At 39.9% G+C, this 11,847-nt stretch overlaps 2 protein-coding genes and 1 long non-coding RNA gene across 3 annotated transcripts; 2 read left to right on the forward strand and 1 right to left on the reverse strand.

Moving 5' to 3' along the window:
* The first annotated feature begins 2,249 nt into the window (after positions 1–2,249).
* Positions 2,250–4,377, forward strand: LOC116926614. The gene is made up of 2 exons (XR_004396182.2): positions 2,250–3,734; positions 4,090–4,377. It is a non-coding gene; the product is annotated as an uncharacterized LOC116926614 (long non-coding RNA).
* Positions 4,378–6,953: 2,576 nt separating this feature from the next.
* LOC116926529 (CCAAT/enhancer-binding protein) lies at positions 6,954–9,345 on the reverse strand. The gene is made up of 2 exons (XM_032933467.2): positions 8,749–9,345; positions 6,954–8,628 (listed from the first exon to the last, which is right to left on the reverse strand). Exons 1-2 carry the CDS (start codon positions 9,082–9,084, stop codon positions 7,852–7,854), a joined length of 1,113 nt encoding a protein of 370 aa, XP_032789358.2. The 5' UTR covers positions 9,085–9,345; the 3' UTR covers positions 6,954–7,851.
* A 1,080-nt stretch (positions 9,346–10,425) lies between these two features.
* LOC116926553 lies at positions 10,426–11,837 on the forward strand. Its single transcript, XM_032933499.2, is given in 3 exon segments — positions 10,426–10,932; positions 10,934–11,048; positions 11,109–11,837. Coding segments are annotated over 3 exon segments (864 nt in total). The 5' UTR covers positions 10,426–10,725; the 3' UTR covers positions 11,651–11,837.
* The last annotated feature ends 10 nt before the right edge of the window (positions 11,838–11,847 follow it).

Here is an 11,847-nt window from a genome sequence, read left to right on the forward strand (position 1 = left end):
AGTGGGTGACAGGCGGTTAGTGCCTTATCGTTCTCTGGTTCAACGTGTGTTCCTGTACGGACCATATTTTGTTTTCAAAATTTTTTGGGTTTTTTTTTTCGTCTTTATACTTTCTGTCGTCCTTGTTGTTTTCCCGTTTCCTGGTGCCGCCTAGAGCCCGCGCGTTTTCACTCTTGGAACCAGGTGATCGGATAAACAGGTGAACCGTTATTTATACTATACTATTGTTGTTGGAAAATGTTGGATGATTAGATCGACATTTAAAAATATTTATTTGGAAAACAAAAACGAATTTCGCTAGTTTTGAGTAACACTAGCGTACCCTTTCACCTCGGACTGTTCGACAGATCAAATTCAATTGGTTTGTTTTGATCAGCGACAAAATATACATTTTCGTTCTCTCTCTTTCCATATAGTCACTATACATAATGAAGATGGATTGAATATCTTTAAATGAACAAAAAAAAAAAGAATCCGTTTCAATGTCTAGACAAAATATTAAAAATATCCAAAGAGAACAAACAAATATTTTAAAAAATTTTTTTTCTCAGACACAGTCGGGAAACTTAAAAAAAAAATCCCCTAAATTAAATAGATTACTTAAACTAGCGGAAAGAAGCAAAAAAGACCATATGGTTTCTCTTATCAAGTAAACAGCTAAAAAAAAAAAAAAACTTTCGCTTTCACATCCCCTCGCCATCAAAACCCACCTAACCTAAAACCCCGAAAACGAAAGACACACACACACAACAACAACAAAAAAAACTCTCTCCCGCCCCTCTCTTTCTCCCTGGGCGCTTTTGCGAGTAGCTCTCTTATCTCATCGCGGCGAACGGAACGAACTTTCACGAGGAAATGCTCCAGCGAATAAAACACACGCGGCCAACCGAGCTCACGTGAAAACCAAGAGAGAGAGAGATCTCTATATACAGTAACACACACACAGCAGAAGGCACCGTTAACTTTCGCTTTTTCTTCTTGGTTTATACTGTTCTCTTGGAATTATGATCAAGTCATCGTTACAGCGCCGTAATATACGAACTTAAAATCCTCAAATATATAGAACAGAAAAAGAAAAGGCAGCAGCAGCTCACGTCTCGTTTTGCATCTTGTAAATGGAACTATGTATGACTGGACAATGTAGCGATCCCGTTACGTGCGCTGCGCACCAAGAAACTCTTTTTTAAACAGTAGCTGCAAACAAATAAATATGGAAATTCAGCACTCGAATTTGTATAGCTGTCGATATTATTTTACATGCACGCTATTTATACAACGCGCAATTTCAGTCTTTTCAGCGTGTATATAGACCATCATCATTCTCAATTGTTTTGCGCTTTAAAAGACTTGGATTTTAAAGAAGGAAAAATAAAGCGAAACGAGACTTTCACGCGGACTTCCGCGATTGTGTATAGTGAAAGTGCGCGCGTGTGTGTGTGCGTCCTGGAAACAAAAAAAAAACGCCACCTGGGCTCCAGCCGCAAGATTTTTTGCCCGAAAGTAGGCCAGCACACGTTCCTTTATTTCTCTTTCTTTCCTTGTCGAGTGTATCAAATAGACGACAAAGGAGAGAGAGGAGATGGAAACCCAATAAACACCTTCTAAATAGCCTATAGTCAAATATAGGCTTATATAGTAAAGGTCATCAGATAATGACGTCACGGACATTCCAGTCTTATCCGACAAATAGGAAACTCGGCAATTGATGTCGAATATCGTCACATTTTTTTTTTTGCGTTTTGTTTGAACAATAAAGAAAAGCTAATCATTGAACACAAAACAACTAAAACGGAATGAATATCAAGCGGGTATATAGCGGAAATGTCTCTAATCTTTTTGCGGTTTGTTGTTGAAGCAATTGCTTTTTGAGGCTCTCTCTTTCGTTAACTATATTCAATGTGTGGGTAGGGGATAATCTGAAACCAGAGCGGCGACGGCGGCGGCGGCGACGACGACGATTCAGGGCGGAGTCGGATATCCTTTCTGTTCAATCTCCAGTTCCATCCAAAGTTCTCTCTTTTTTTTTTCTTCCCAACCTTATATAGTCTCTTTATCCTTGTGTTTATATAATGAGGTTAGACCTCCACCACCCATTATTAATAATTATGCAAAAAAAAAAAAAAAAAGGCTTTTGGCGCTTGTTATGATTTTTCTATAGAAAATCTACCGGATAGCGAGGAATGCACCGGCGGTGAGAGTCTTCCGGAAGTCGTGGGATGTTTAAACTTTTTTTTTTTATTATTTTGTCTGTGTGGGAGATGTAGAGAAGTTTTGCAGGTCAGACAAAAGAAGAAGAAAAAAAATAATAATTTGAATTTTCACTGTAATGTGACGCAATTTGAACGCGGGAAGTCACGGCCGACATCATTTGCCCATTTATGGCTGTGGACGTGTAAGAAAAAAAAAAGGAATAAACGACCTTTAGGAAAAAGTATTTTGCAATAACCAATGACTAGGCAAGGACGTTGAAACGGTGAAAAAAAAAAGGGGGGAATATTCCGAACTGTTCATCTCAAGTTATTGGGTAAAGTCACGCAAGGTGGGAAAAAACATCGAATAGCTATTAACGGACAGTTTGACAATATTGACTTTTTCGGGGTCGACACACGCACAAGACGAATGAGCATTCAAATAGATAAAATTATTATTTTTTTTGCTTCTTAATGGTAATAAAAATAAATTTCATCAGAGAAATCCTTTAGTTCGCAGAAATCAACATTCAAATAAAACAACTCAATCGACTAGTCTTAAATCCTTTTGTTTAAACTGATAGTATAAAACAACAAAGAAAAAAGAGCGGCTATCTTAATTTGAGAATTGAATAGGTTGCCATGCGACGGACCTGCCGGGAGTTAAAGTTCCGGGAAAAAATGGCACGATCCATCTTTTGAACAAGAAAAAACTGTTGGGCTGAAACAAATAGAAACCAGACGTCAACCGGCTCAGAATAAAAAGGACTGTTCCAGGAAAACAAGTGAGATGGCGTGACTATATATACAAACAATAAGGTCAATACCTATACGTTTCGCAAACAAGAGGCGCGGTTTTCCCGCGTTGACTAATAATCCAGAGATTTATTATTTTTATTTTTATTTTGGCAAACGTCCAAAAGTTGCGTGTGTGGCAAAAGGATATTTCTATGGGTGGGTAACTCGTCAAAAATGATCTAGGACAATTTCCCGACGTATGAGAATTCATTACAAACACAATGACTAGGCATAAATTTCTACCTGATTTCTTTTAAATAGCATAATCAAAATTCTTGAAAAAAACAAAAACTTGTTTTTAAGTTAACATATTCCAAGGCTAAATAAATTAAAACAAGAAAATGTGGGGAAAAAAAAAAAATTAAATCGCCGTTACGGAGTTTTGAACAATCGCCCTTAAGGATAGAGTTTGGATATTTTTTGAGGTCCACGCTGGCAAACGGTGCCCACGTGATCGCGGGCACGTTGAGTTCATCGAGTCCATTCGGTTCTAGGCTACTCACTATAACAACAAAAAAACTAGAATCTCCAGCTTATTATGGGCTGAAAATTCAAGTTGTTTTAATTTTTGGTGGTTTTTTATCGGCTTTTATTCAAATAGAATTTGTTTTGTGCAAACGAAAAAGAAAAACAAGAACTTGTGATTGGATATTTTTACATGTATCGCCAAATCACGTTTCCCCTTCGTCTGTTTCGTTCGCCAACGTTTGCAAATTCCAAACTGGAATAGGGAAAACGAGGAAACAGGTTTTTCGTCTTCGACGAGTTTATTTTTAAGTCGACCCTGATAAATTACTGGAAGCCATTTTTCTAACGTATCTTTTTCTCTCTTTCTTGTTGTTGTTTGGTTCATGCTCGAAAACTATTTGTCTTTCTCTTTTTTTGAGTGTGTGTTCCCCTGTAGGAATTGCATATTTCCATTACGTTCCAATCCGCTAGGGTGGAAAAACTTGGCCATTCTTTTTGTCTTGTTTTCACACAAAATCCAAACAACAAAAACTTGCCCATTATTTTTAATTCTTGGCAACATTCGTGACAAATCAAAGTCTTAATGATTAAAAATAATTCCCCCATTTTCACTGTGTTGGTCTGATAAATACAGAAATAAAAAGGAGTCTCGTGAAACGACCTTGACTCGGTTAAAAAAGGCACCCAACAACACCAGCGCAGTCACCATGACGGAGAAGAAAATGTGGGACCCCCTTTTGCAGCCACCTAGCGGCAGTCGCCTTGGCAAGAGATACGGCCAGTTACAGCAAAACGACGATGAAAAATAAATTAAAAAAAATAAAAAAATTCACTGCGTCAACAAGTTCATCGGACGAACCGTCGTACCACCACCAGAGTTTCGTTTTTTAAAAGCATAAAAATAAAATAGACATAAATCAAGCTTACTTTTCTCTCTGGCTGTGTGTGTGTGTGTGTGTGTGCGGGGCTGCTGTTGTTTACGCGTGGCCGAGAGCGGTTTGGTCGGCCATAGCATTGAAGAGAGAGAAAAATAAAAAGAAGGTCATCGGGTGCGTGACACCATGGTACTACTACTATTGCTGCTCGATGCCAAGTCGCAATAATTCCCTTTATTTGGTTTTAAAATAATCGATAAAATCATTTATTTTGTTTTTTTAATAAAATGAAAATAAGTACATCATTACGTCATCTTACGTGAATTCAATTCGTTAAAGCTTGAAAATCTAGTTTTCAATAAAAATTGTGACAAGAAAATATCGATTTTGAAAATTGATTGGGATATGCCGACATCTGTCCCAGCTGTGACGAGAAAGTTCAGCCATGAAAACAACCAAACACGAATATTGTTAATGATAAAATATGACTTATTATTCCATCATTGAGTTTCTTACCATTTTCGTTTTTTTTTGTTTTAATGGCCAAAAAAAGAGGAAGCTTTGGTATGCCCGGAATGTCAAACAACAGGTTCTCTCAGCGTCTGTCTTCTTCCAACGAAAAAAGGCAAAACTTAAAACTATTGGGGGGGAGTGGGAGGAGCATACATCCGGTGACGTCATTCCAATGTCTCGGATCATCACGTGACCATTCTCAAACAATGTCGATCCTTAAACGGTACAAATTTGAAACCAGAAACGAAATTTCTTCTCATTCTTGGACATTTCAATTTATCGGGAATTTTACTTTTTCTATTTTCACGAAACATTTTGATTTTCAATTGTATGCACTGCTTTTCAACCTTGAACGTTCGTTTGCAGAAAAAGCAAAACAAGAAAACCCGGCGGGAGAAAGGGGAAGGGGAGGCATGTGTTCTCACCATCCCGAAAAATCATCGTCGTCCCATCACATGACGAGTAACTCTGTTTTTGTTTGTTTTTTTTGGGCTTTCTTTCTCCACATTTCGTTCGGAATACGAAAATAAAAAACGGGAGGGAAAGCAAAAATATTTTGTATGAATGAACGTTGCGTGCGTCGCATTTCTGTAATCAAAATTCAGAAAAAAAACACACACACACACAACATCGATAGGATGTGATAAGACATAAAGCAATGACGACACTATGGAAAATTGCGTGTTCGAACGGGGGGGATCGTTTATGTTTGTTCCCGAGTCAAACTTTCAATCCATTCAAACAGATAAGAATTCTTCGAACGCAAAATGGAATTTAATATTTAAAAAAAAATTATGATAATGAAATTATTGTTATTATTGCGCAATACGTGGGATTTCACAAAAGTACCGAGGATCGGTAGGGCGGCGGGATCGAACGAGTTTTCCGAGAACCGCAAGGCAACACATCACGGAATATTCCATTTTCTCCGGAACTCTTTAATACAATCCAGCCCCGCTGCCGCCATGTTTCCAGTTCCTTGGAAGTTTGCACCGGCGGTTTTTCCACGAATATGATTATTGGAAAATTGCAACATCTTTTAATGACACGTATAGGTCTAATAGGAAAAACCACAACTATATAACTTTGAGAACATTGCCATCAAATAGGGTGGGCGTGAAATAAAGGTGCCGTGGGTGTGAGCACATGTTGATATTTTTTTATTGTTTAAATCAACATGTGTAAAATAAAAACAGAGAAAATGGCAATGCTAATTGTTAATCAAATAGCGGGTTCTGACTGGAAAAGGGGAAGTAAAAAGAGACAGAGGGGGTTGAAAGGAAAACAAGTTCGAACTGGCTGGGACCTTGGTCGGATGCGGAGGCCACATGAAAAATCTAGTAATAATCAGCAAAACAATGAAAAAATTTGATTTCTTAAGAATTTATAAATAAATTTTAGCGAATGTTTTCGAACCACAAAAAAAACTGGGTCGATTATACATTCAAAAGTCCTCAACGGTAATTAGTTAAATGTCGCTTAATTTTAAAATGTAAATGAGCCGGTTGAGCAGACGACATAAGAAAAAGAATGTTTTTTACTTTTCGGCTGGTAAAAGAAACGCACCAAAACATTATGGTTGTTATCTAGAAAAGAAAAAAAAAAACCTTGTGGGTTGGCGCTGGGTTGCCATGGGCAACGGCGGGAAAACCCGGACGACCATGCAACCACACGCGTTCTACGTCACGTATACCCGAAAACTACATAGCAGCAAGCTCCCCCTTTCGCGTGTGTGTGTGTGTGGATCGACGTCACTTTTGGCCGGCCAATGCTGCATGTAAATGCAAGGGCATATGTACATCTCGTTCCAACCGGTTTCGACTTTCACCCGGACGCTCCCGCGTGCGAGCTACCACTATATAATGCTCCCCCACACACCGTACTGTCGCCGTCTTTTCTTTTTTTTTTTTATGCAGATTTTCTTTTTTGTCCACCCGAGTTTCTACCATGAAAATTTTTTTTTGCTTTTGTTTCCGTACGAAAAAATATTTGTATTAATTATTATTTTTTTAAATCGTCAAATATATGGAGGGTGAGGAGACAAGACATTGGTATCAACACGAAACACACTTGTTGCATAGCGCTCACTGAAAATTCGTTTCCAAACAAATTGGTTTTGAAATTTTTTTTCGTTTTATTTGTTTTCACAATTTTGACTGCATTCGATAAATTTTTTCGTTTTTGTGCGTTGACACTTAACTCTCTCAAACCAGGTAACACACACAAAATTCTAAATGTTTCTCACAAAAATTTGAGACAGGAAAAAGAAGGGATGACAAATTTTCTTCTGTTTTTGACGGAATTGTAGAAAGGCGCGAATATTCGATAACTGGGCCAGTCATCATTGCAAATAAATAATTCCAAAAACAGACATTTGCTTCCGACAACGATATTGGGTTTAAGGTGAAGTGATAGAAGGGTCACTCTCTAGATGTGTGTTTTTGTAATCTGGGTGATGAAGAACGATAACATCGGGACGAAAATTCTGGATAGGTACACTTCGAGCGTACAAAAATGGTGGAGGACACAAATATTTTCATTATTTATTTTTCAAATTCAAAGGATAGAGATAACAAATTTGTTTTTGTTTTCCCTCAAATATTACTCTCTTTTTTTTTTGTTTTTTCGACCAAAAAAAACAAACAAACAAACAAACAAATTTTTTTTTCTTTAAAAATTCGATTGATGTCGTTTCTTTTTCCATGTTTTTTTTTTTTTTAAATCGAGTACCGGACCAACGACCAAGTCTTTTTTGCCAGCACTCGACTAGGGGCAGCAATTGGGGGCAAATGGGCTGCGTTTGAAGCTGTACCGGTTCATAATTAAAGGGATAGTTGTAATCATTTCGAAATTGTATGGCGGTCGACAACGGGCCACATCCACAACGACAACACTGGTGGAATAAGACGTCGTTGCTGCTCCGCATCACATCACTGGTAATGGTGGTCGTGGCAAGACTTTTTTTCTTCTCGTGACAATCATGATTGTTATTATTATTTTTACTATTATTATTGATAACGCTGTTGATGCTGTATGTTCTCGAGGTGTTTGGCCACCTCTCGCTGGACGCTCTCCGGCACTCCGCCCACATTGGTGAACAAAGTGTGAAGGATATTGAGCTCTTCGGTCAACTGTTCGACGCGTTTCTGCAGCCGCTCGTTGTCGCGCACCAACAGTTTGACTTTTTCTTCCGTCTCTCTCGACCGAAGTTTGGCCTTTTCGCGCGATTTCCGCACGGCGATGTTGTTGCGCTCCCGACGGCGACGGTACTCGTCCGTGCCCTTGTCAGCGCGTTTGCTGCCGCCCGAACCGCTGGCTCCGCCGCCGATTCCGCTCCGTTTCGAGGAAGAAGATTCGCTCAGCGACGACGAAACACTTTTGACAGATCCAGGACTGTTGATGTTACTGGAACCCAACAGTTTGTTATTGTTGTGTCCGCTACCGGCGCTAGTCGATGGATATTGACCGCCGTAGGAACTGTCGTAAGCCGTGTAACCTCCACCGGAGTAGTGCTGCTGAGGTGGAGGGCTGTACGTTCCAGAATCCAGTGGCTCTTCTTTCACCAGACCGCCGTACGGGTGGTGATGACTGGCTGGATGATTTTGGTGTGGTTGCTGTTGCTGCTGCTGTTGTTGGTGTTGCTGCTGCTGCTGCTGTTGGTGGGGCATGTACTGTTGTTGCTGCTGTTGTTGAGTCTGGCGCATGTAATTGGTTAAATAAGGGTTGACGGAGGAACCTGGCTGTCGGGACAGGTCCGACAGCAATCCCTCGCAGTCAATCAGACCCTATTCAATTTAAACACAAAAAATGTTACAAAAATGAATTCATTGTCCCACATTTTCTAAAATTTTTTTTATTTTTTTAAATAGACATTTAAAAAAAGTAAGTGGATTTAAGGCTGTTACCTGGAGATCCAGCGAGATTTCGGGAGTGTTGATATCGGCCAGTTCCGCATAGGAAGCCTCGCCGTTTTGTTGTTGTTGCTGCGGCGCGTTTCCGAAAACGGCGCCGGATGGGGGCACACGAATGGGAGCCAGTCCTCGCGCCGATGTCAAATCGGCGATGGAATTACTGGACGTGTTCAAATTTAAGTGAAGGCCGTTCGGCACACTACGACGCTGTTGTTGGCTTTGGTTTTTCGTCACTGAGTTCACGTCGTGGCAATGGTCCTGCAGCTCATAGAATAGCGGCGAATCCATGGCCACTAACGAACATGGCGGTGAACTGCCACTAGTAATCATCCAAACGTCTTGGAATTGTTTCCCCCCTCACAACACGGGAAAGATATCGAACAACTTTGTTTGGGAAAACAAAAATAATATCTTGACTCTCGGATCACACACAAGCACTAATTGGGTGGCGCGGCACTATGACTTTGCACTTTTGTCCCTCTCGTTTCGTCTGGAAATCATCAACTAATCAGTTGGAGAAAGTTCAAGTGACCAAGACGAGAGAAGAAGGAACAGAAAGATCCGACAAGCAAAAGCGCTTCTAGCACACTGGACTGGTCGCCTGGTTGGCCTACGTCTTTTTATAGACTGAATGCGGTGGCGCAGCAGTCGTCTTGGCTCCGCCCAACTTGGCGTCATTCGCCTTCATCTGATTGGCTTTGATACGTGCACATGATACTCAACGCATACAACCCAATGAAATTTTAAGATGAATCATCGTCGTTAACTGTTGTTTTCTACTAAAGAGCAAACAAGTGTGGCGCTGGGGTTCGATAAAATAGTAATGCTAATTCTAAAGTCTCACCGTTTTTTCTAATTTTTTTTTTCTAGAAACAAATTTTGGTTCGAAATTTGTTTACGGCAAGTTGTGTGTTCAAACTACCGAAGGCCTATCAGAACTCGTTTCTATTGGCCACACCGGAACGTGTAGTGACGCATTCGTTTTTCGTCGAAAATCGTCGCGGTATAGTGACGTCACTAGCGACATCGCTCGTTGTAAATAATAATAATAATAAACCAGCCAATTTATTTGTCTGTTTTTACAGTTTTTTTTGCGTTCGGGCAGTTTTTAGCGGGAAAAGAGGCCAAACCAGAAAAAGGGAACGGGAGAGAGATATACTTTTTTTCCCTCCTACTTCTACGAACTCGAGCATACACGTGCACACCGGAAGGCCAGCACTACCAGCAGCCAGCCAGTTCCGAGACTTTCCAACTCACGCATCAGTTCCGGTGGTCAGGCTATATAGCATGACTCATTCACACACACGACAAGGCAATTATCATTTCATTAAGAATCTGAAGGCATCGGGGTGACAATATCTCGTCAAATTGTAAATTTTTTTTTTGAATGAAATTCATTCCAATTAAAGATTCTCGAAGCGACTGAATTGAAAATGCCATATGCGATCAAACTATGAAATCATGACATGAATTCCCGGTTAGATAAGATTTGTGTTTGTATGTACGTCTCGCTGCCCGTTGATTATCAGTATCGAAAAGAATGCGACGGCTACCGATGATGAGAGAAACCCGAAAAGATATGAAAAGAAACGTGAGTTGAAAGATATTTGTTTGGTACGCATTTTCGACTTTGAGCTGCAACCCTGCATTAGAAATTTGTTATTGCATCAGCAGAACAAAAAACATGGCGTCGCACTCTCGGCATTGTCAACATTGAGTCGGAAGTCGTTCGTTTCTAAGACAATTATACGAGATAAAACTTTATTGTCATTTCTAGGAACTATTTAGACCCTGATTCCTGCATACTTCATATTGCACCAAACAGATTCCAAAGAAAAATTCCTCTAAACAAAACAAAAATCAAATAATTTTGTTTTGAAGTGGGCATCTTTATGCTGAAATTATAAATCTACACCTCAACCTTCCTTTAAATAGGCATAAAAGGAAGTTGAAATTTTACAATTCATTGAAATGGTGCCAAATAGTGAAGAGAGTAATGGAGCTACGAGCAGCACAGAGCAAACCGCTTTGAAGTCCTCTAAAACGAGCAAAGGGAAAATTACTCCTTCAAAAAGTGTAGTTAATTTGGAAAAAGACACTGAAGAATATCGCAAGCTCAGAGATAGAAATAATGAAGCTGTCAAAAAGAGTCGTACAAGGACCAAATTGAGGACCCAGAGACACACTGGACAAAGTGGAGAAACTAAGGGACGAAAACACCAAGCTAGAAGACCGTATTGAGGGATTAAAGAAAGAGCTGGAGCTGCTCAAGGAACTTTTTGTCAGCCATGCAGGTAATAATTGTAAACTAATTTGTAATGTCAAATCTGTTTCATACCATACCCGATCATCAGGTACCAAGAGCATGAAGAGGCTGACTGAAGTGGATCTTGATGTACTTATTGCTGAAGCTGCACCCAATAGCAAGAAAAGTAAGAAAGCAGGTACACCCTACACTGGAAGAAGCAGAGAAGAGATTGAAAAAGAAGTAATTGCTCTGTTGGGGCAACAAGATGAGGAGTGTGATAATGAAGAAGAGCCTCAGCCTTCCACATCCCGTGACATAGACCAAACTGATATGTCTGAACATTCACTGATGGAAGATCACGTCAGCGCCAATAACACTGTCGATTGTGTAGATCTAGCGAACGAACATGAAGCACAAGAAATCCTCACTGTTGAATCCTCTGAAGAAATTAATGCCGATGGAGAAATCACCGAGACCTACACAATCGTCGATGATGGCACTGGCGGACCTCACATATGGACCACAGAGGACGGTGAATCTGTCGTCGTAACTATTGAACAAGATGAGCAAGGTACCTTAGTCGCGTCTACTGTTCAGCAACAGGACATAAATGACATCATTCAGGGAGAAATTTTGATGTTGGAATAAAACCCATGCCAATACATTGATTTCATACATGTGTTTAGGTTTGTCACGCAGAATGTGGCTAACGATTTACATTTTTCTCTGCATTTTTGCATACTCCCAATTATCGGTTGATTAATTGGTAACCAAGGCTTCTATTTTGTATGTGCTGGAGCAAAAATATCACTAACGAACCATTTGATCTCGGAAACATTCCACAA

Source organism: Daphnia magna, linkage group LG7 (assembly GCF_020631705.1).
Source record: "Daphnia magna isolate NIES linkage group LG7, ASM2063170v1.1, whole genome shotgun sequence".
Lineage (NCBI taxonomy): Eukaryota > Metazoa > Arthropoda > Branchiopoda > Diplostraca > Daphniidae > Daphnia > Daphnia magna.

Coding starts and splice junctions, on each gene's coding strand:
- LOC116926529 (XM_032933467.2), bottom strand. CDS start 9,084: ATGATTACTAGTGGCAGTTCACCGCCATGTTCGTTAGTGGCCATGGAT. Junction 8,629..8,748: donor AAATCTCGCTGGATCTCCAG/GTAACAGCCTTA, acceptor TAAATTGAATAG/GGTCTGATTGACTGCGAGGG.